The following is a 24,455-nucleotide window of genomic DNA, read 5'->3' as shown; positions in this document are numbered from 1 at the left end:
AGGCTCTTGCAAAATAAATATATTTGAACATGTCTTCTGCTGAAGTCTTTCAGAATTATTATTTCCCCTTAATGAGATTATTTGAGCCAAAATTACTTCAGCTTCTGCCAAAAAGATACCTCTGCTATTTCTTCAGTCCAGGCTGCACAGTGTTTGCCAAAGCACCGTGGTGTGTGTTCAGGACAAGAGGATCCCACACCTCTGAGGAGTCCCAACAGTTATAGGACGTATTTCTTGACATGCCGGAGGGACTGCCTGTATCTCAGTGCAATACATGTTCAGGCAGACTTTTCAGCTGTGGCCTCTTGGGCTCTCTTGAACCTTCTCTGCTGAAGATGGCCTTGGACAACTCAGCAGACTTTCCTTGAGGTCATGTGATGAGTAAAGTGAAAAATCCACCCCTGGTTATCTGAACTTAATCAGACTTAGGGAGTAAGGATGCAGCTCCAAGGTTTTCCCTTGCGCTGGCAATATCCCCCACCTATTTCAGCAGAAAGGGGAAGTGGAAAGGTCTGCATTTCATGGCCCTGAATCAAACCTGCACAGGACCTTTCCTCATGGTGTGAGGCCTTTCCCAAGAAGGTCCTGCTTTCCATGTCTGGAGCTCTCTGTGCACAGAGAGGGCTGCAGGCATTGTGCTGTAGCAATATAATGTGGCTGAGGTTATGCACAGTGGGCCAAAAAGAGTAGATCAATACCTCCACTGAGAGCACCACATGTGAAAACCTGGTTCTATGGGACAGTTTTTAGGGGAGAGACTTCCACCTGAATAGCACATTTAATCAGTTCATGTATTATGTTCCATGTTATGCAATAAATTGTGGGAGAAGTAGGAAGACACTTTTGCCTTGTGAAATAACCATGGCAAAAAATAACTATGCAAGAAGTATGGAAATTACTTCCTCTGTTGTGAGCAGCTGGCTGTGCCTGTGGTAAGGGTCTCCAGTTGTTCTCAGACTTGGGGCATCCACATACAGACAAAGTGGGAAGTACATCTATTTAGGGATGCTTCACTTTATGGTCAGAACACTGGGAGCTTTGTGGGTATTTCTGCAAAGGAGCTGAGATGTCTGGAGCAAAGAAAAAGCAGAGACAAGTAATGAAGAGCATTGCAGGGAGCAGCTCAGGCAGAGTAAACAGTGGTATTTATTGACCAGCAACTGAAATGAGGATAAGGAAAGGCTTACCCGGGTTTGAGAAATGGAAGACAACAAACTGTGAGAAAGCAGCTCCTGTTTACACTCTTACAGTGCTTCATTGAGGAGTCATAAAGATTCCCATTATCATTCAGTGATTTTGGAGAAAGCATTTGTCTTTGATTCTTCTGATAATTCTTTTGCTTCTTTTCTCTCTCTTTTTTTTTTTTTGCTTTCTTCTCCTCCATAATGTTTTTTAATTAAACATCTTTCATTGCTTATTTCATTGCTTATTTCATTGCTTATTGTGAAAAAGCAGAGTTTGCTAAGTACTGCAATAGAATAACTCAATTTTTTCAGCTTTAACTCTACAAATTGAGGCCAATGCTGCTGCCAGGCAAAACCTGCCAGAAAAGTTACAGAGCTCAAAAATATTAAATTCTTATGCATCTGACTCAGAGCTTTTGAAATTTGGAGAGACTGATAACATCACATTAGGCTGTATGGTCATGCTCTAATGAGTAGTCTTCAGCTCACACTCCAAGGGGCAGGAGTATAAGAGCAAATGGTTTGCAAAAATTTCCATTGGTTGGTGTTACAGCAACAGCAGAATGCTGCAGATGGTATGACAGAAATAAACCAGGCAGAAGAAATAAGCAATGTCTCTGCAACCTGAAAAGTTACAGAGATACTATTGCCCTAACTGAAAAGAGGAAAGCATATGACTGAACTTTTCTTACAAAATTGTAATAGAAGATTTTGCTCGTTTTGTTTATTTCTACTCTGCTCCCATTCTTGAATAAAGAAGTCTCTAATCAAGATGTATAATACTTATGCTTTTTGATTAAGTCTTTAAGTAATGAAGAAATTTTTCTGCACAATTATTTTGTTTCTGCTTGTATTTTTCCTCTGGTTTGCATTCCTGCTCTGAATATGGATATGTGGGACAAATATCCAAATAATTACTTGCACAGTTTCCCTGAAGAATCAGAGAAAGGTTCCAAGAAGTCAATCTAAATGCAAAAAAATATCAAGGGTAATTAAGAGAAGTCCAAGATACTGATCTACAGAAGTAGGCCTGGCAATGAACTCAAGAGTAGCCCAATTGCTGCATGTTACAGTGACCAGATGGCATGGCCTGGTGCAGAAGCAGGAGGTGATGGATGCCTTTCTGTGCATCTACTGGTGAATATCAGCACCAGATCTAGGTGCAATTCCATAGCACTCTTGTTAGATGAGAAGCCACTGCCTGAGCACTCTCACACCTTTCCAGGAGCTGCACACACCACCTGAGATTGTAACTCCTGGGACTGGAATTCTATGACAGCGAGCAGTTCCATGAGCAATGGGTGTCCCTTTCAACTCATCACTCACACATCCCCCCACCCTCAGATGCACTTTCTCCTCATTTGGGCTGGACCATAGATTTCACATGGAAGAGTCTCAGCCATCAGAATTTATAAAAATAAACAATTTTATAGAGTAGTACAGCAGCAGATCAGCTTGAGCTGGATACCTTTAGAGGCACCCTCTTGCCTCCCCATGCTCATCACATGCCTTTCTTGGTCCAATTGTAGTTTTTGGTCTGGGGTCTTGTAACACTTTACTGGATTCTTTCCCTGTGTCCATGTAGGCAGGCCATTCACTGCTCTTACATTGTCAAGTTGTGGCCTCTGCTGAGAGCTGTAGCCTCCTTATCTTGTGGTTTACGCTTGTGGGGCATCTGCTCACATGAGAAACAGAAAAGTCCTACACTTTGGATACACATTGCTTAAAAACAATGAAAATATCAGTGTGTTACCCATATTCTTCTCATACTAAAGACAAAATACATCACAGTACCAGCTACTAGCAAAATAACTAATAAAATTATCAACAATTTGTATCTTTCAATGCTCCTAACTCTAAAACAATATCCCAAATTTATCCAGAGGCCAGTTTGTATTCATCTCCAGAGTAAAGGTCTCTCAAAGCTGAATCCTCAGTAAAGAAGCATGAAATCTCCTCTTGAAAAGCTTTAGATATTAAACAACAGAAAAAAACATCCTTTTTGTGATCATTGAGTCTATTGTGCATGAAGATGAGCATCTGCAGACTACACAAGGGAGCATACTTTGTGTAAAACCCATATAACATCTCTTCTTTCAGTGTTAGATCTTGTATGTTTAAAAGTTAGTATGAGCTTGTTTGTTTGGTACCCCGTGGAACAGAAAGGACCTAATCACCTAGAAACAGAAGGTTTTAAAATTGATGACTGAGAAGATTGTGAAGCTAGTAACAGCTATAGAAAAACATAGATGATTTCTTCATATATCACAATTCTGTCCATACAAAAACTTTTGCATGCACTAGGATTTTCAGATAGAGAAGGATACTGTAACCCACTGCTGCTACATGCAAGTAACATGACCAGAAAGAGGAAGTCTTGTCATCCATAGTATCTTAAAATATTTAACAAAGGAAAAATATGAGATAAAGCAAAGTCCTGAATAGGCAAAATAGTGTAATAGTCATTTGCCATCAAATTAGCAGAAGAGTTAACTGTGCATCATCTAGATTTTTGAGTTTGAGGCAGGAATTATCCTTACTTGAGCCAGTCATGATGACATCCTGAGGCTGCCAGATCTCCATGCACAGTTAAATAACATCCTCTGAAGAAGAAAATACACTGCACACCCTAAAGTGGTAAAAAGGAATTGTACCATAATTGTGTAGAAATATAAACATAGTCAGTTCAATTAACAATTTTAAAGTTAGTTACTTAATAGTGTATTCCAAAGTTGTAGGTTAATGTTATCAAATGAGTATTGCAATTTTTGGATGCTTTCCTTTTGAAATAATATGAGTAAATCTGACCATCAGTTCTCTCTAGTAGCTTAAACATATCTTAAAAAACATAGCCTAAAAGCAGAGGCTAATTTTTCTGGTGGCATAATCTTTGTGCATGTCTAGCAACATGGAAATTATATTTAACAGACCATCTGACAGGTAGAGATAGAATTATATGAAGTGTTTGTTAACTTCTACAAAGACAGCACTGAGGAACTGTGTTGCTCAGGAAAAAAAATAAATAGAATGGACATTCTCAAGCAGTTAAAAAAAATAAATAAATGGAGAATAAACTACTAGTAAGATATTGCTTAAAAATTTTTCCATTTATATGTCCCAGGAAACTGGATTAATTAATGGTCATTCATGTACATTCATGTACAAAATGGAACAGCACCTTGTACATCATTATGCTCAAGTGTTAAGTGCTCAAGATGTTAAGAGCTACTGGAGAAAAAGTGGACATCTAATTTACCTTTCTTATAAGTGAATATGGAAAAATGCCAGGGTAGTCTGGAGGAGCTATAAAACCACAATGCATTAGGGTTGAATGCCTGGTGGTGGCCTGGGTATATTTTAATTGAAAGGTAGGTCAGCATCCCACCTAGTTTATATTATTGTTGTTCCTGTGACCCAAGTGGAGCTGCAGGAACATGCAGCACCTGAATGCCCAGACCTGTGTGAAGATGTTGGAAATTCTCAATGAGAGGACTCAACTGCCAGCTCCTTGGTTGCATTCTGTGCTCACAGGCCCACATGCTGCTGTGTGCCAGGGAGCTACAGGGGTGGGCTGCTCCTTGGGGGCACTGGGGCCAGGCTGCCACCAGCAAGGGCACAGACCACAGCACCTGCATATGGTGAAGGAGGCAGGGACGGCAGCAGAGACTGGGGACAGCCATGGCCCAGCTGTTGTCCTCACACGGCTCTTTTCCTAGGAGCTGATCCAAGGACGGTGCCATCACAGAGCTGGCCAGGGCCGCTGGCAGCTAGACTCCTCAGTGGACAGAGAAGACTGCAGAACAAATTGGGGTTCTTGGGGCCAAAAGTTTGTGGATACTAATGATGACAAGCTGAAACTTCTCCAATGAAGATTAAATTCTTTTACATTGCTTATTTTATTTATATGATCCCGAGGTTCACCCTGTGCAGGGATCAGAAGCAAACAGCAGCTACCATTACAAAGTGTTTCAGCACCTTCTGACAGGCCAAAATACCCCTCTTCTCCTAGCAGCCAAAAGGTTTATCACCGGGAGTCCCTGTAGAAGAACCAAGTTGGAGTAAAGGGCTTGTATCCTCCTAAGTGGCCAGTTCGACATGTTTACATTGGATGTCCTGACCTGCAAGAAAGCTTGTGAACAATTCGTCATTGTCTATTCCGGCTATTACCCCTTGATGAGTATTTATACAGACATTTTCTAATATGTTCTTCCTCATCTCCCTACTTACTGATTAGTTATTTCCAACTGATATGCAATTAACAAAAGCTATTAAGTTTGAGAAGGGGTCCTAGCTTCTTTTCCTTGTCCTTAGAGTAATCACCAATATAAAACTTCCAAGATACTCAGTTCTCGTAAGCTTGTGTTTCATCATTGCTAATGACATAAAGTGGTCTTTTAACATTTGCAAGCAATATTTTACTTTTCAAAAATCACCTTGAAAAAGGTTAATTGAAACATTCAGCATGGCTAAGGGTACATAAAATGGACTTAGTTAAATACACCTATGAATACAACCCTCAGAGGACACAATACTTGAAATTACACAGTCCCCAGGGTCTGAGCACACTTAAAACAGATGCTTTAGCAAGATGCCATTAACATGCTTATACTGACGTTCCAGCCCACACCTCCCCACAGTGTTGCTTTGCTACCAGCCTATGAGTTCAGCAAGATTGAAACTGGTCATTTGCTCTCCACGTTGTCCTTGTCTTGCTGGTTTGGCCACAGACCAGCCATAATACTGGCTGTCCATGAGCTTTTGATAAACTGAGGGTAATAAATCATGATGGCAAGCTAAGTGGAAGGAATAGAAGCATCAAAAGAGAAAAAGGTTAAAGCTGTGTGTGGATAATTAAAGAGGCATTTGAGAAAGAATTCTACTATTAATACTGAATTGTTTGCTTCCCCAGATTTCATTAGTGCTTATTCAAATTGCACTTCTGCAAACTGTGGAAGTCTTCCAGCCAAGGGAACCCTCACCTTGTGCCTCCTGTGGACACTGCCCATGAGGAAGCCATCCTGAACTGCACTAGCAATTTCAGGAAGGTCTGAAATTTGTGGGGAGCTGTGTCTGGGCTTGCTGGCATTCCAGCTGTCCTGGCTCCATACTGCCAGCTGGGGAACAACAGCAGTGTGGGGTGGAAAGGGTTTGATAGCACAGGAGAAGGGAAAGAGGTTGAGCTGACCTGGATGACTTAGGTGAGAACAAAGTATCCTGCAGGTGGAGAGAGGCTGACCTTGTAAAACCCTGCTCAGTGCCCTGAGCTCCTTGTTCCTCTTCCTTTCACCTTTGTCCATGCACCAATGAGAATGCCTTTCTGGGACCTTGGAAGCTGTATATTTACAGCAAAACTTTGCCTCTTGGGTAGTGGCTTGAGCACCGTGAAACCTAAATCTGAAAACAAGAACCACAACTAAGCAGGTATGAAATTGCTTACAAGACTCTTTTTTATGACTAAAAACACTGTCAGCAGAGTTCTGTTTTGAATTAATTGCTTTTCTTATCCCTTATTGTTTTATGACAGCTGAAATTGCCTGACTGGATGCCAACACTCATGAACAACTATGGTCTGACCTCTGTTTTGAAATAAACTGTCTACTAAGCAAAATAAGTTCCCTTGATTTTCTGATGACATATATATGTGGATTTTGAGAAAGAGAAGTGAGTATGGCAGGAAACTCAGAAATCACGAAAGGGGAAATGTTATGGTTATTTTTTTCTCCCTTCTATAATACAGACCTACTAAAACTCCTTCCTAGTCCTGCCTTAGTTTGTTTGAGCATGTGGCAGCAGTCCAGGAGTTTATACAAAGCTCCAGGGTATCACTGTGGATGGTGCTCACATCCCCTCTTCTTCATGTACTTCTCACACTGCCATCTCAGATTCACATCCAGATGGGACAGCTGGGGTGGTGGGATGCTCTTGAGAGGCCCATGGGCTTTGCCATCAGCTGATGAGCACACAGAAACCATCTCTTGGCCTTGCACAGTACATCAAGCCTAGCATTCCTCCTGTGGTCTCAGCTCCCCACAGCTCTTGGTGTGCTGCTCCCATGGCTGTCCACACTTGGACTGAAGGTGTGCTGCTTCAGAAACCAATTTCTGAGGCTGACAGGGGTTAGATTCTGGATTTGGCATTACATGTCCATGGTTTCCAGCAATGCTGTGTTAAGAGGAATTGCCCTTTGTTGCCAAACTTTTCTGTCAAGTTGCTTCTTAGCTCTTATTACACAGAGAAAATTTCTCTTGTGCATATCCTCACTTGAGTGCTTGCTGCTGGCTGGGTGGCTGATGCAAGGTTGCTCATGGTACAGATCTACTTTCAGTTCAGGGCATAAAATTAGCTTTACTGGAACTGCCAGAGTACACAAAGCCAGGGCCAGAGCAAGGCTCACCAGCCTCCTGCTCTGAACACCAGGCACATGCATCCTCACAGCTGGGTGTCTTGGCCTTTTGCCTTGGGTCTTAGTTCCTTACTTCTTTTATGTTCAATTGGCCATGGAGCTATTTCTTGACTTGGAAAAATAGAAATTTGGGTGATCATATTTACTGCTCAGCATCTGCTGACCTTCCACAGACAGGAGGAGATCTCTCCTAGTACCTTTGTGCTGAACTGTTTAATAAATAAATAAATAGGTAAATAAGTTTCTGGCAAAAGGATTAAAAAAGACGGGGTGCCTTATAAAGCATTTGCAGTCATACTAACTAAAGGTAAGCAGGGATGCTGGAGTCTCACAGCTGTTCTGCAAACTACTCTTAGCTGGTGCACATAGCTAAGTACGCTCTGGGCAGTATCCAGTGAAGCCTCAGGGCTTTCTGATCACTGAAGCTCTCGTTTTGAGGACAAAAATGCCAGGCTGTGTTACTGCAAGCCAGGATACGGCCTCTGGCCTTCCACCTTCCCTCTTCTGTGCCTGTTTGACCTGTCCCTGTTCCCATTGTTTCTGACTCAAGTGAGGCAGGGTTAGGTTATTTCCATCCCAGTTTAAGAAAACGGGTGAATGTTTCCGAGGTTTAACCCTTTTGTTCAGCTGTTTGAGCCATTAAAATATGAAAATGCTTTCCTTTGCGCCTGCTCTCAGTTTTGCAGCTGATCTTGTGAGACTCTGCCACTACCTCAGCCCTGGAGCAGGCAGGCAGCCAGACCCGAGTAGCTTCTCTTTCTGCTTTAGAGTCGGAATCGTTTTACTACGACTGTCTGGGAACAGCTTTGATTTCCCAAAAAACTGATTTTGCCCTTACGGTAGAAGCAGCTAGGGAAAAATATATGTACCTCCCCGTCGGGGAATCGAACCCCGGTCTCCCGCGTGACAGGCGGGGATACTTACCACTATACTAACGAGGAACTGTACATGCGTATATCTTCCAGTAGGGCTCATATTCTGTTTAGTCTCTCGCACCCTCGTGAGGGCCGATTCCAGCCACCCCTGCTTCTCGGTTTACCACCCCCTTCTCTCGCAATGCACCATGGGTTCTGTAGTTCTCACGGCGTTCCCCCGCCCTCTCCGCGCGGAGGGCGGCACTACACCTCCCAGGGGCCTCCCCTCCCCTCTCCGCGGCGGGCTCCGTGCCGCGCAGGGTGGCACGGCCGGGCAGGGCGGGTAGACGGCGCGCGAGCGATGGCGGACCCCAGCTCGTTCGCGTCTCCCGCGTGCTGCCTCACGCGGCACCTCCACCTGCGCTGCCGCGCGGACTTCGCGGCGCGCGTGCTGCGGGGCACGGCCGCCCTCACCGCGCGCGCGGAGCGCGAGGCGCTGCGCCGCCTGGTAACGGGGGCGGGGGGGCGGTGAGGGCGGGGGCGCGAGGGGACCCCGCGGACCGCGAGGGGCGAGCCCGGAGCCCGCGCCCTGCCGCCTTCCCGCGCCCGTCCTTCCCTCCCTCCTTCCTTCCTTTCTTCCTTCCCTCCCTCCCTCCTTCCTTCCTTCCTTCCTTCCTTCCTTCCTTCCCGGACCCGCCGCCCCTGCCCGCTGCTCGGCTGGAGCCTGACACCGCCTCGCAGCCCTCCGTTCCCGCTCAGCCCGCCAGAGCCGGCGCGGTGCGCAAGGGAAGGGCAAGACTGTGTCTTCCCTTGCTGCCGAAAAGATCGGAATAAATCACTGGAAATCTAGATTTAGGGCTTTTTCGCCTGTGTGTTGCTTTCTCTGTTATCTCTAAAAATAAGCATGTGAATACCTCTTAAATTTAGCATTATATTCGAAGTTCGGGGGTTCTGGGCTTTTCTCATGCTAACTCCATAAAATTCTTTTGTGGTTGGCACTTATTTTTTTAAGGGGAAAAGCCCAATCCTATTAGTAATAAAGAGTAACGCCTCGTTCCTGCTAAAAATGAGTATACTGTACTATTTAATTCACCTTCCATTGCATGAAGGTCGGGATTTGCTGTGGTGTGCTCCAACAGAAGCCTTAGCAGGGGTTTTTATACCGTTCTCCTCACTTCATAGCAGTACTGTCGAGTAACACCTCGACAACCTTTGTTTTTCTTAATTCACTTCTATGGTTAGAAGTTGGTTTTCTTCCTCTATCCCCTCCAGCTTTTCAAGTTCAGCGCTGCTCTCTTAAAATACTGGTTCCCGGTGGTCAACAGAGTCAGTTTTCCTGGTTTTATTTAGAAAATACTTTTTCCTTCAGAGGGACTTTCGTTTAAGATTTCAGAGTGCTGCATTTATTATTTTACAATATTTAACTGGCATGTTAACTGGCATGCAATATGTTTTTTATCACAGGTCCTGGATACAAAAGACGTACAGGTATTTAAAGTGACTGTAAATGGACAGGATGCACGATTTGCTTTTGGAGAGAAGCACAGTTTCAAGGGAACCCCTCTAGAAATCACATTTCCAAATGAACTAAGAAGGTACACACTTTTCCCTACACCTTTAGGTGGTTTTCAAAATGCACTGTATAAGCTGCTTGTCTGCCTGTAGGGTTGTTGAGTAAAGCTTGCAAAGGGACTTGTAAATTAGAATCAGGGTATTGCAATTGTTTCATATGATCTTGTAGATTAATGTCATATTTGGCTTTCATTAGTCAAAACTTTGAGAGTGTTTGTATCTGTATCTGTCCCCAGACCTTGTATCGGGTACAAAATTACTAAACTGAGTAGCATAATGATGTGAAATATATCACAATTTTTCCAGTGCTTCTCATCAGTAATATTGTTTCTGCTTTAACTACCTGGTTTAGAATTGTTACAGTGTAGAGCATGTGAAGCTACAGCCCCTGTTGGATCTCTTTTATACAAGGGCTGGTTCTGCATTTCTGTAGAACTTCAGGTTACCACTATGATTAGATAAGAGCATGTTTTCAAATAATCAAAGTTTTATTTTGTTGACTTTGGTAATTCATGTTGACAGCATGATGGAGAGTGAACTAACCATGGTCTACCTCTTAATGTGCATGAATTAAAAAGCTGTTGCCAAATTACAGTATGTTTTTTGGCATTTTGCTTTGTATTTTGTAACTCAGTGGTATCTCAATCCTCCATGGTGCCAAAGCTGAAAGCTGTGATTGTATAAGGAAGTTCCCTTGTTTGAATAAAATCGAATATTAAGTTACTTCTAATTGTTTGGTTTTTAGAACTCATTGCTACCTCTAAAAACTCTTCCAGTTTAGTCTGGTTTTTAAGCTTTTTTTCTTTTTAATGCTGTACTCTGAATTAGTGCAGTTAAGAAACACAAATAATGAGGAAGAGAAAGGAATGTCATAAAACAGTTGTCCTTTCTGGAGAAACACTTCTGGTCTCTTAAGAAATTGAACAAATTAAGTACTTGAGCAAACATGCCACATCAGAAATATAGGCCCATTTCTTTTATTTTACTTTCAGCTGCCCCCTTTTTTTTTTTTTTTTTTTTTTTTAAGTTCTAAATTTCCTGGTAAGAAAAAAAAGAGGAGGTATGACTTGTGACCATAAGAATTCATAATCTAGTGTGAGACGTAGTCCCCTATATAACTATCAATGACACAGCGATAGGAAAGGGTGGGAGTTACAACTGGAAGTCTGATCATTGAGAAAGCAATGTGCCTTATGGTAATACCAGTTATTTTCTTTTTTTTTGTCTAATATGTACTTTGGAATACTGGTTATAAACCAGATGTGTACACCTGGTCAGCTTATCTAGTGTCCCAGTTCCTCTGATTAGCTGAAGCTTGTTCTGATTTATGGCTCGATTGTTTATTCCAAGAGTTGCATGTATAATCTGGAACTTTCTGAGAACAGAAGCAAGTACTTCCATGTACTTTGGGTGTCAGTGATGGTTAAGATACGTTTTTAATAAAAAAGAGTATGAATGTGGCAGGTTGGTGTGTGTTCCCTCATTAGCAAACTGATTCCCCTCTTACATGTAACTGTCAGTTTTTGCATGACACCAGTTCTGAAACCCTGAATAAAATCTGAACATTATTTATTTTTCTTGTTAACTCCTACTGTTAATAGGAGTTAGTTCTACAATTACTGATAATTTTCAGGGTGTTTTTGTCTTCTTAAGGATAATACTTACAGAACATTAACATCAGACAGAAAGTCTAAATTTTTAATGTACAGAATACTTATTCTATGTTATTCGGCCGTGTATCTTATGTAGGGTTTTGCACTCATGTAGGGGTTTTTTTTTGTTTGTGTATTGCAGAGGGTTTTTTACACTTACATGTACAAGGTAACTTAGCTGTTACAAAACTATATACATGTAGCTGGCCCAAATAGCCTGTGCTTTCCTTGAAGAGAGAAAAGTTTCTGGTTAGTAAAAACAATAATAAAAGTACCTTGGGATGTAAAAATGAAATTAGCTAACCATTTTTTAATACCCTAATTGAAAGGGAATTGTTGCTTTTAATATGATACTTGTTCTGATTTTTAATGCTTTTGAGACAGTTTTGCAGACCTGTTTTTCAGACATCTTTGCAGAGGAATTTCAATGTGATCAGGATTTGTGTCAAAACAGTCTGACTGTGTTCTTTATTGTACAGGGGACAAGAAGCAATTGTTGAAATCTCTTTTGAAAGCTCTCCACAGTCTTCAGCTCTCCAATGGTTTACTCCAGAGCAAACTTCTGGAAAGAAACACCCATTTCTCTTCAGCCAGTGCCAGGTTGAGTTCATTTTTTCCAAACTTGTTGACATACCACTGTAATTTCCCTTGGTTTCTAAAGAACTGGAGAGAAAGGCTAGAAAGGGGAAGCGCAGTAGCCTGTAACTTCTAGCTGTGTGTCAAAGGTCCTAAATGAAAACACTTAATGTTAGGATGTTGTTGAGATTTTATTATATGTTTACAGTTTGATAATTCTGGATACTCCAGTATCCTTGTTGAAGAACATACGGTCCTTTACAACCAATACTTTTGTCCATTGATCTGCCTTACCTACTATTATTTCTTTTACAAAGGCCTGTAGGCTCTAAGTGATAGAAGTACAGGATTACAGATAACAAATTCTCTGGAGGAGCTGTCTAGACTTGCTCTATAGTGTATTAATTGATTTATTTCTAGTCCTCTGCATTAGAAAGACAGTTTTGTTTTATCTTCTTTTCCTTTCTCCCTCTCTAGGCTATCCACTGCAGAGCCATTTTTCCATGCCAAGACACACCTGCTGTGAAACTAACCTACTATGCAGAGGTAGATGAACCTAAGTCATGTGTCTTAACTGAAGACAAATGCTACAATGGTTGAATTTATATTGGTCAGGGTTTTTTGGTAGCTGCCAGCATGTGGCCTAATATAAAACCACAGTATTGACTTTCAGCTCAATATGAGAGGAAAGAGGTGATCTTCCCTGTGGCAGTTCTCTAACTTTACCATTTCCTTTTTGTATATGTCAACTCTTTTTCCATTATTATGTATCTATTTGCAAAAGGAAGTAAAAATGCAGTAGTAAGAAAGATGCTGGAAAGATGAAGGAAAAGCTGACAGTAAGACAGCAAAGAGTGCTGTAAAGTAAAAAATACTTGAAAAGGATTTAAGTAATATACTTTGGTATAGAGTTAGGGGATATTTACAGTCCTGGTGTAAATAGTTTTAAGGAAGCAAAAAGCAAGAGAGATGTGCACTGTGACATTACAATTCAGTTGTCTGAAGAAAGTGAGCCTTTTAACTTCTGTTGGAGGTACTCCACTGATTAATTCAATATTTCCTGTCTTCAAGACAACATTTTCTGTATGCTTTATGTTCTGCTTGACAGAGATGACCTAATAACAGAACAAACCTGGGCTAGTCTTTGTTATCAGCTGCTTGTAGTATGGAGTATAATGCTGAGTGCCAGCTGCATTGCTTATGGCTGTGTGCCCTCTCAGATATCCGTCCCAAAGGAGCTGGTGGCTCTGATGAGCGCGAATCGCGATGGAGAGGCACCCGACCCAGAGGACAGCACCCACAAGGTTTACCGCTTCAGCCAGAACGTAAGTGTTCCGGGCTAGGAAATGGCTGCATGGCTTACTCCTCACCTGTGCAGCTCACAATCACCTCAGGTGTGGTTTTGGTATCATGGATAAATCATGTGACTCACATAGCTCTTTGCCACGCTAGAAATGTGAGGCATTATGGAACTCCAGCTCTGAGAAGACAACTAGTGAACGCTGGTGCTGCTGGTGCTTTCTGGTTGTTTTTGGCATTCCCAGAAAAGCCAAATTCAAGTTTTGAAAATGTTTCAATACTCAAAACTAGTCCTGTCACAACCCTTTTTGTCTGCACTGATTTTTGGAAAATAGTGCAGATGCAAATAATATGGAAGGAAGTTTTAGAAAACAGAACCTGCGAATTTTAAACTCACCAAGAGCTTTCATCTAAGCAGTGGAACTCAACGTCAGAACCAATTTTTAGCTTGAAGTTAGGCAACTTCTGACAACAGATTTTTAGGTTGTTTTTTTTAATGGGAAAACTTTGGTATCTATGGAAAGTATCTCCAGCCAATTTAAGATTACTGTTCTCTGGAAGTTTTATTAAGTGGTGCAGCTATTCTAATGATTCCACTGCTCATAAAGCAGCAGTCCTGATTTACTCTTCTGGCATTTTTGTTCTCACAGTTTTTTGGATTACAGTTCTGGTGTTTATGAGCTCTTTTGGTGAGCCCAGTTCATTTTGCTGAACAAACAGATAAAATTAACATAAATCTGGGCTGCTGACACTGAATAACTGCAAGGAGGAGTGGTATGATGTGACTGGAGGAGAGGAGGTCATTAGAGTACTCTGAACAGCAGCAGCTGTTGGGTTTGATTTGGCTGCTGCGTGAAACCTGAGAGAGGGGAAAAAACAGTTCCCTTATCTCGAGCACATCAGTAAGCAGTGCTCTGCCCTCTCTGTGGAGCCAAAACATTTGCTACTCTCAGTCTAGAAGACTTCTATGTTGTCTCTGTAATCCAGAGATGAATGTTATCTAGGAATACACTGTTGAAAAGCATGATGGACCTGTACCAGAAATAACATTTCGTGTAATTGAAATTATACTACACTTTCTGATACAGAAAACCATTACTTTTTAAAAAAAGATATGCTTTTCTTTAAAGAAAACACATTAAGCAGAAAATACACAAATGAAAAAAGACATGGAAAAGGACATGCATGTCGCCTGATGTCAACACTGATTTGTTAGGTGTCTTTCCTCAGATGAAAAAGGCAAATGCATCAAGCTCTTGGACATATAAGCGTGCTGAGGCTTACCTAAAACTCCTTTTTCTGCATAGCCAGGATGGAAAAAAGGGTAGTGGAGAGCAACCTCTGTAAGAATGAGTTTACAACCCATCAGTTATTGACATTTGAATTTCAAAATGTCAAATTAGCAAATTGGACATCAAAATGTGGAGGTGTTTTTTCTTAACTCATCTATAACATAAGGGACTTTGTTCTTTTCAATAATATGTTCTGTGGGTTAATAGGTAAAATTAAAGCACAGATGATGATATGTGTATTTTAGTAAACAATATTTAAATGGTTTGTGGATAACAGTGGAATAAAATTTTCTGAAATTGTGTCTCCAACTAATTACAATTTTAAGTCTTACTTATTTAACATTGTTTAAATTCAGACAAAGTGGAACTTTTACAGGAATGGCTGTATTATCACCTTTTCTTTCTAGAGCACTTGGAGAAAGCAGTTCTCTATAAAGATACTTCAGTTAGGAGTTTTTTTCATTGAAATAACAAATATTTAGAGTTTTTTTAATTCCAAACATGGAAATCAAATATACACATTTTGATTTTTACTGAATCTTTTTTCTTTAATGTATTTATATCTATAAATATTCTTGTTTGCTTCATTAAGGCTCTTCCTGTATCTTTCTGCGTGATAAAACTGCCCTTTATTTGAGCAGTATCTCTTAACTTCTCCTTCCATAAAATTTAGTGGAACTGAAATTAATATGGAAAACTGACTTTCTTTTGAAGAGAAACCAAACCAGCAGGAATTTTGCATGCAGATTTTTTCAAACTTAGAGTTTGAAAAATACTTAGTGGGTTCTGTAAGTTTTTCAGATACTTAGAGTTTTGCGGGTTTTGCCTGAAACATCTGAAGCAAGTACATCCTGTAGATAAAGGAGTATCATTTGGGAAGAAAGAACAATGTTTTTGAAAAAACAGCGCCTGCCTTTAAGGCAGGAAACTCTGGAGGAAAACTTTATTTATATACTTTTGTTCTTCTCTGAGTCAGTAGTCTGATAACTGACATTACAAGTAAGATTTCTTTATTTTTCCTATGTTCTCCACTAGGTTCCCATACCTTGCTACTTGTTTGCTTTAGTAGTTGGAGCTTTAGAAAGTCGGTGAGTGAATCTGTACAATGTATAATAAATATTAATAACCACAATAAATCTTTTGAGCTTTTTAAAAATTGGTTCTTGGTCTTATTTCTAAATTTAAAGTGCCTTAGAAGTTCAGTTAACCTGTTAATTTGTATAAAACTGCACATATCTTGATTTGCTCTTGAATATTTTTTTTTACTTGTGCTGTAAATTAGAGAAACAGCATAAAGAGTTTGGACCTAAAAAAGCCCTTAGTGGTTAAAATTTAGCACAGGGAAGAGATCTTCTTTTCTAGTTAACAAATAAGCCTTTTCTGTAAAAGGCAGAAAAGTATTGCTTCAGCTTTATTTCTCATTGGCACAAGGTTGTGTTAATAAAGGCCACAGTAATGCTTTTATATTAGGGCTTGATAGCATTTAAAAATCTGTAAGTGGTTTTCCTGTTCTTTTGTGCTGAATAATGCATGCATGTTTATTTTGTTTTCTAAGGCTTTGCTTTAGCAATGGAGAGGAAAAGCAGACAAAGATTCCCTAATGAGTTCCCTCTGCAATGTGGGTTACTCAAGAGCTGTGGGTTACAGTTACACATACGCTGTCTGTATTAGTTTCCCATAGAATTACTTCTGGTTCATACTGTCTTATTGGTATTTATTTTTACTTTCAACAGAAAGATTGGCCCGAGGACACTGGTCTGGGCTGAAAAGGAACTAGTGGATAAATCAGCCTATGAATTTTCTGAGGCGAGTAATTAACAACAACAAAAACAGTGTTGTAAGATAACTATTTCACATAGTATTGGAAAAAAACCAGACTACAGTTCTCTGTTTTGGTCATCTTTAGTTCTCCTTTATCTACCTCCCATCCCACCAATGCTACTAATCTATTGCAGTACAAACTTAGTACTGAAAGTACATATTGATACAGTCCCATACTTGTTTTACATGTGAGACTTGCCAAGCTGAAAGGGAATGAAATATGGGGTCAATAGGTTATTATTTGTTCAGTGTTTATAGTCAGAAATCATTTTAGAAATTAATGTGAATTCTTGTTTCAGGCTGAAGCTATGCTGAAAACAGCAGAAGATTTGGCAGGACCTTATGTCTGGGGACAGTATGATTTGTTAGTCTTACCACCTTCTTTTCCTTATGGTGGTATGGAGAATCCTTGTCTTACTTTTGTAACTCCAACGCTACTGGTAAGTATAGCAGTGATAAAAGTTAGCTTTTCCTTAGGGCTTGCATGTCAATCAGGTGATGGATAGCAATGCACAAATTGGATTAGTCTTCCTAGAAAGACCTGTAAATGTTCCTTCCTCCTTTGGAGTTAGGTATCATAGAAGAAACTGCATGAAGTGATCTGTTTTGAGGCTGACTTGAACCTAACAACTAACTTGGCTTTCCCTTTTCTTTTTAGGCAGGTGATCGATCTCTATCAAATGTAAGTCAAAAATAGATTCCTCTCTTCAAGTAGAACAAAACTTGAAGATGTATCTGAATTCCTTTATAATAAATACCTGAATACTTGGTCTTTTTTCACTGGGGAAATTAAAAGTTAAGGTAGTAACCCAAGAACTCTTACAAAAGCAAGTGTTAATTTAAAGTAAACTCTGTAAAGTATCTGTTTTGTATAATGGACAGATGGAAATAACATGGATGCCTATATACACAGGGAGCTGACTGAGGTTAGCTGCTTCATAACTCTTTTCCTGTCCTGTTAAACAACATCTGTGTATAGATGTGATTAGAAATCACAACTGAATTGGCCTCATCAAAATCATTAGGAGATAACTTCTTCCTCTATGTGTCAGTGCACTAGAACTCATATAATATACAGATTTCTTCTAAGTGGAAATAATGAATACAATTAGAATAAATACTTTTTTTTCTGCAAAATTAAATACTCTGAATGCAATTGTATTGCATATGTCTTTCTACTAGAGTGATGTACTGCTAAACTTAAAAAAAAGGTTGTCTTAAATGAAGAATACTTAAATATTTGACATGGGTACTTTTTAATATATCATGCATCATTAGCTTTCCCATTGCAGAAGTTGCTTAGGTGAGAAAGCAGTACTAGTCCATGACTTGGTATTCTGTATTCTGAAATGTGATTTCATAAGCAAGTTACCTACACCAAGCCATTGCTCAGTATGGCTCTCTATGGCTTTAGGCTAGACGTTGAAAAATTCTGTTAGCTATGCTAGCATTGGTCCTCTGCTTAAAATTCATATGGATAGATCTGCAGAACTGTGAATGCTAACTGACTCTGTGAACATAAGATAGCAAATGAGATTCCATCAGCATTTTGTTCTTTTTGTCGGGATCTGATACTTTTTTCCCAGAGGAGTCTAAGTGGTGGATCTGGTTTTGTGTTTTAGGTTATTGCACATGAAATCTCTCATAGCTGGACAGGAAACTTGGTAACCAACAAAACATGGGAGCATTTTTGGTGGGTATAGTGTTCAGTGCAATGCAAATCATATTTTAAATTTAATCTGTAAAGAGACTAACTAAATTAATTTTATCATCCTACCAGTGCTGACTTCATCAATGTCTTTCCAGGCTGAATGAGGGTCATACTGTGTACCTGGAACGCAGGATCGGTGGTCAGTTGTTTGGTGAGCAGTTCAGGCACTTTCAGGCCCTAGGAGGTTGGCGAGAACTGCAGAATACGGTAAATAGTTTTAAAGTCATCATACAAGTGGGGTTTCCCACAAGTAAAATTTGTCTTGTCAGTTGTCCTAATGCTTTCTTATTAGAGGATGAACAACTTTGGTTCCGAGGTGTTTGATTACTACCCAAGGTTATAGCTTCATGTACTCAGATTATATAAAGCTCTTTGAATTGTATTAAGCTTTTCTGTAAGGATGAACATCTTTACAGCCTCTTCTCGTTGTTCTGGGTATCACTAAATTGCAGTATTACCTGTTAGCATAATGCTAAGCAGCTGAAAGTTTATCAAAATTATCTGCAGCCATGACCATCAGAATTTCCAGTGCCTCATGCAAGCAACTTTATTTTTTGGATTTCTAGTCTGTGATAGCTTATTAGTTCCTTGAGCAGCCTGAAGTCTGTTCTGCCCATATCCAGAGCTGAAGTTTTGGTGGTACATCTCCTTTTAAATTCAAAGGCTTAATGACATAGTTCAAATAGTTTGTTAATAAGGGGATAAATATAGCCAGACTAATAGGTGCTCATGGTTAGACAGGCATGATAGTAATTTACTGCTTTGAGACATCTGGAGCACACAGTGGTTGATTCTAAATTTTAGTAATTTAAGGTTGGTGCAGATTCAGAACTTCAGGGAAAAGGACAATGCTTTGAAATTAATCTGTCTCAATTTTGGATAGTTTATACCTTTATAAATAGAAATAGATCTGCAGGAGTGCCAGTTTTCCTAGATTGATATGTGTTCTTTTGTCTTTGGCACAGATAAATACTCTTGGAGATAAAAATCCAGTAACTAACCTTGTCATTAATCTGGATGAAGTAGATCCTGATGTTGCCTATTCATCCGTGCCATATGAGAAAGGTTTTGCTTTGCTTTTTTACCTTGAACAGCTCCTTGGAGGACCAGGTAAGCATTAGTCAGATTTTATATGTTTTTGTTTTCCACCTTAATTTGAAACACTAAAACATTTTCTTTTTTGTTAGATGTCTTCATTGGCTTCTTGAAAGCTTATGTTCAGAAGTTTGCTTATAAAAGCATTGTAACAGAGGACTGGAAGAAGTTCTTGTACTCCTACTTCAAGGATAAGGTTGGGTAATATTTAAAACTGATTGCATGAAATCCTTTGATTATGTGAAATTCTGACTTAGGTCAGAACTTATTTAAAGACTGGTTCTTTATATTTCTTTATTTCAAGAACTTAATGCGATGTAATCTGGGATTTTATGAAGATGACTTTGCATCATGATATCTTTTAATTTTTTTTTTCTTTTCATAGAGGGGATTGCTTTGCTTTGAAGTAATCTCTTCGGGGTAATTGGAAGAATGTTATCAAAACAAATAAAAATATTGAAACTAGATTTTATTTTCTCAAAAAAAAAATCCTAAAATCAGATTTAAAATTTAATAAGGTTTTATGTTTCTTTGTAGGTAGATATTCTTGATAAAGTTGACTGGAACTCATGGTTTCATGCTCCAGGAATGCCACCAGTGAAGCCTACGTAAGCTGCACTCTTCTGTAGTTCAACTTTTCCTTCTCCAGATTGCATGTGATTTTCCTAACAGTCATACTGCAGTTTGTAAACAGGGTGAAAGTCTTATAAATGTTTAATTGGAAAATGCCTTAGTACTATGTAGGTGTATATAGGAGTAAAAATAGTCACTCTTAATGTTTTCAGTATTTTATTCTGTGGTTATTTCATTATGTGATCCTTTGTTTTTAATATTTGACAGGTATGATATGACACTATCAAATGCTTGCATTGCCTTGAGCCAAAGATGGATCCAAGTGAGTGGTTAAAGAATGCTGAAGTGTCCCTACCTTGAAAAGCTAATATTTTTTGTTATGAAAAGAGAGCTATTCTCTTCTGAAATCTCTCATTTGTTGCGAGTGGGTGTATTTATAGTCACATTTATGCCATAGATTTTGCATTTGCTAGAATAGACCTTCATTGTAGAGTCAAGGGATAGACCTTCATTGTAGAGTCAAGGGATAGACCTTCATTGTAGAGTCAAGGGATAGACTTTCATTGTAAAGTCAAGGGATTAGCTGTGAGGTCTGTCTGTGAAGTGCAGTCCATATTTTAACAAGGTACAGAGCCAACTTCTTGTTATACGTATGTAGTAACCAAACAGAAAATACTATTTTTGAAACCCTGATATTATGGCTTGATTTAAAAACAAATGCCAGGGTACCTCTGCATTATTGATTATTGTATTAGCAGTAGTTCCTCTATGATATACTGGAGTTGGTATGTATTTCCCATCAAAAACAGGTACATAAAATATATTAATTAATACCACATAATTTTCTCCTAGGTTGAAGCATAGAAGTCATAAACTAATAGAGAATTCAGCATACCCTCCTTTTGTTACCTCTGTAGCTTTTCACGATACTTGCATCCTATCATTTATCTTCCTTTTTCTGAATGTTAATTTTTATTAAAAAGTATTTGATTTTTTGCTTAACTAGCAGAAAGACAGTGGTGATAAAAAGATCAGTGAAGAGAAGATAAGTGAAGAGTACAAACATCAGCAGCTTAAGTCCCTCCCTTCCCCTTATTGTAACATCCTGCACAGATACAAATCAGTATCTTCTTTAAGTGAAATGGCTCAACAGTGTTTATATCAAAACAAAAAATTACACCTGATTGTATTTTGAAATACCTATTAAAAATAAGTAACTGCTCTCTTTTAGGCAAAAGAAAGTGATTTGAGCTCATTCAGCTCAGCAGACCTGAAGGAAATGTCATCTCATCAGTTAATTGAGTTCCTGGCACTGTTGCTTCTGGAGGTAAAAGCACACCTGGGATTACTTGATTCTGATATCATAAAAGCAGGCATAGAAGCTCTACTGTGCATTGAAATAAAGTTACTCTTTTTCTTTTATGTTTTGCTAAATTAATCTTCTCTCACCACGCATAGTTATTGAAAACTTCAGCCTTGCCTCCCTTATTATTATTATCTGCTCTTCAGATAATAAACAACAAAGTAGTTTGGTTTGGAAGCTAAAAACAAAACCATGAAGTGTTTGAATTAGTCTGTACCAGATGTTATAACAAATGAGCTATCAATAAAATTGAATAAGAATACTTTGTCCTGAATGTTTCAATAGTACAGAATGTGGGAATTAGGTAGTATTTATTCCTTGCCCCTTTCCATACACTGAAAAGATAAAAGGAATAAATAAAATATTTGTCATGGTAGGACTTCAGTTTCTTTGTAGCATCAATCTTCTTGAATTGGTCTGTTTATTATTGAAATATCTGGCTTTAAGTCTTCCTCTGGCTTATTCTGACCATGCAATTTCTTTTTCAGGCACCTCTTCCATTGTCACATGTCCAACGCATGCAAGAAGTGTACAACTTCAATGCTATAAACAACTCTGAAATAAGATTCAGGTTTGTTCTAGTATGAGCACTTTTGAAATATTAAATGTTTTCATAAAACAAGTTGTCCTACTTCACCTGAGACATCCTGTTTTACAGAACTGGGGCAGGGTTTGGGTTTGGGGTTTTTGTTGTGGCTTTGTAAATGCATGTGCAGGCATCATTGCTTACTAGAGTGGTATCCTGTTATTCATGAATTGGGCAAATACAGTTAGTGGACAGTAGATAAGCTGTTCTTTATTTTAATCTGGCATGCTAGAAAAAGAATCTGATGACCTGATAACAAAGTATTTTAAACATATTGTATGGTTTCTACTTCTTGTAACAAGATCAATTTCTTTTTAAAACAAAATAAGCACATGCACCCATGGTGACATTTCATTTGGTTGGTTGGTTGTTTAATCCATTGGTCAAATGGGACAAGTGCTGTATAATTCAGTTCTGAGTGATGCAACTGGACACTATTGTAATATAAAAAAATACATAGCTGCAGAAAATAATCTGCCATTTTGGAGGAACTTGAATGCAATCTTTTCCTGTTGTACAAAAGAGTTGATGTATGTAATGTGCTAGTCAAACACTAAATATTTTATGTTCAGCTAGAATCTCATTCCCATGATACACAGCAGTGCTCAAAGCATTTATGGGAACAGAATCGTTAGATAACTGACCACCACACTAACACAAATGAAATTATAAGTGCAAATTTTTTCTTCCACCCCCAGATGGCTGCGCCTCTGTATCAGGTCCAAGTGGGAAGAAGCTATTCCTCTGGCTTTAAAAATGGCAACAGATCAGGGCAGGATGAAGTTTACTCGACCATTGTTCAGGTAAAGTAATCTCCAAATTTCAGGAGCTCATGCTGTTGGCATTTCTAGTATAATGGAATGTATAATACTTGAAATGCATTTATTGTACATGTTCAAGTGGCCTAATACTGAATTCTCTGTGTACTGTGAACAAGCTTATTTTCAGAGGCTCTTTCCACTTGCTGACATTTTTTTGCATAGAAGAAACCTTAGTCCCAAGGATGCACATTAAGGCAAGGCTTTTGAGGGAAAAGTGAATTCTTAGAAAAATTTCTGTTGTATTATTTTCCTGGATTTTTGTAGTGGTGCCTCCTACTCTTTCTTTTACAGGGACCTTTACAATTTTGACAAGAGTCGAGATCTGGCTGTCAAGACATTTCTGGAGCATAGAGCCTCTATGCACCCCGTCACTTCGATGCTTGTGGGCAAAGACTTGAAGCAGGACCAGTGACAAATGTACTTATTTCTTTGAGATTTTTGTGTTGCTGAAAGAAGAGACTGATTGCCCAAACTGTTGATATACATGCTTATGATTATGCCATAAAATGCTCTCTGCTGCTTTGGTACTTAAGTAACTAAAAAATTAATTTTCCAAATCAAGTTCAGTACTGTTGCAGTAGATAGCACTGCCAGCAGACTCCAGCTACTCTCAGACTCTGACTGCAGGCTTCCCTTGTAGACTCTGATGCCAGCAGACTCCAAAAACAGCCCCTCACAGCAGGGCCAGCAAAAAAAAAACTCTACCCTTTCTTTCTCCTCTTCTGTCTCCCCCTTGACCAGCTAACCTACTCTTTTATAACACCCATCCTCATTGGATACAGCTGTGTCCCACTAAGGGCAAGGCAGTTCCTCCTCTTTGATAATTAGCACAGCTGTAATTCATCAGGGGCAAGGTTGCTTGCAATCCATTCTCCTGCACTTTCTATTTCACATTTCCAGCTAAAGCAGCAAAAATGCTACATCTCTGGAATTGAGAGAATGTTTTCATTACAAGCAATTTTTAGAATACACAAAAACTGTTCTGAGATGTAATCATTTGTCAGTGATAGAATTGAAGAACTTGGAAAATTAATTGGTGGATGGTATGGCTCTTTGTGCATAGCATTCTTTTCCATAGCACAGTGGTTGAAACTTCAAGTACCTAAAGAATAAAAAATAAATCTTTTCATTCCCTACCTGGCTATCTTGTCTCTATATTGATATGTACAAAAAGTTTTGATTTAATATTCATCTTTGTTGTGGGAGAAATTTTTATTATGAATCCAAGAGAACAATGAAGACCAAATGTGTTTTCAACCCACTATTTATTTTCAAAACTTATTATTGTAGGGGGTCTAAAGCCCAAGTCTTTCCTTATCCAATTTGATTATTTTAATATTTTGCTTTTTCAACTAGTTCTGGGCACTACCCCTCGTGCTCATATAACAAGTGGAGATAAGTATTAAACCCTAGGTAGTCCCTTTGTTTAGGAACACTAGTGTGGCAAGCATGGACTATGAGTGTTGTTACCATTTTGCCTTTAAAACTAGAGGTATTTTCATATTCTGTGTGTACATGATTATTGTTAAACTTTTTTTTGTTGCCATCTCAACAGCTATCTCCATATCTTTTCCTCTTTGCATCTTCTGCCTGCAAAGGAAGCATGACACAGCACCAGGCTTGATAGTGTGCAGCTGTGGCCTAGTATTTGTG

At 39.2% G+C, this 24,455-nt stretch overlaps 1 protein-coding gene, 1 long non-coding RNA gene and 1 other non-coding gene across 3 annotated transcripts; 1 reads left to right on the top strand and 2 right to left on the bottom strand.

Moving 5' to 3' along the window:
* Positions 1–2,723: 2,723 nt before the first annotated feature.
* LOC146763495 (uncharacterized) lies at positions 2,724–6,498 on the bottom strand. The gene is made up of 3 exons (XR_014952147.1): positions 6,370–6,498; positions 3,725–3,813; positions 2,724–2,859 (listed from the first exon to the last, which is right to left on the bottom strand). It is a non-coding gene; the product is annotated as an uncharacterized LOC146763495 (long non-coding RNA).
* Positions 6,499–8,456: 1,958 nt separating this feature from the next.
* On the bottom strand, positions 8,457–8,528 carry TRNAD-GUC (transfer RNA aspartic acid (anticodon GUC)). The gene has a single exon. It is a non-coding gene; the product is annotated as a tRNA-Asp (tRNA).
* A 245-nt stretch (positions 8,529–8,773) lies between these two features.
* Positions 8,774–23,938, top strand: LTA4H (leukotriene A4 hydrolase). Its single transcript, XM_021527962.3, has 19 exons — positions 8,774–8,949; positions 9,906–10,036; positions 12,145–12,265; positions 12,719–12,787; positions 13,462–13,566; positions 15,868–15,920; positions 16,566–16,638; positions 16,953–17,093; positions 17,312–17,335; positions 18,276–18,346; positions 18,460–18,571; positions 19,330–19,474; positions 19,552–19,655; positions 19,997–20,067; positions 20,300–20,354; positions 21,264–21,359; positions 21,884–21,966; positions 22,680–22,784; positions 23,094–23,938. Exons 1-19 carry the CDS (start codon positions 8,803–8,805, stop codon positions 23,212–23,214), a joined length of 1,827 nt encoding a protein of 608 aa, XP_021383637.2. The 5' UTR covers positions 8,774–8,802; the 3' UTR covers positions 23,215–23,938.
* The last annotated feature ends 517 nt before the right edge of the window (positions 23,939–24,455 follow it).

This window comes from Lonchura striata, chromosome 1A (genome assembly GCF_050655825.1).
Source record: "Lonchura striata isolate lonStrDom1 chromosome 1A, ASM5065582v1, whole genome shotgun sequence".
Taxonomy (NCBI): Eukaryota; Metazoa; Chordata; class Aves; order Passeriformes; family Estrildidae; genus Lonchura; species Lonchura striata.
Note: the sequence above shows the minus strand (reverse complement) of the source record. Positions and strands in the feature narration are given on the sequence as shown.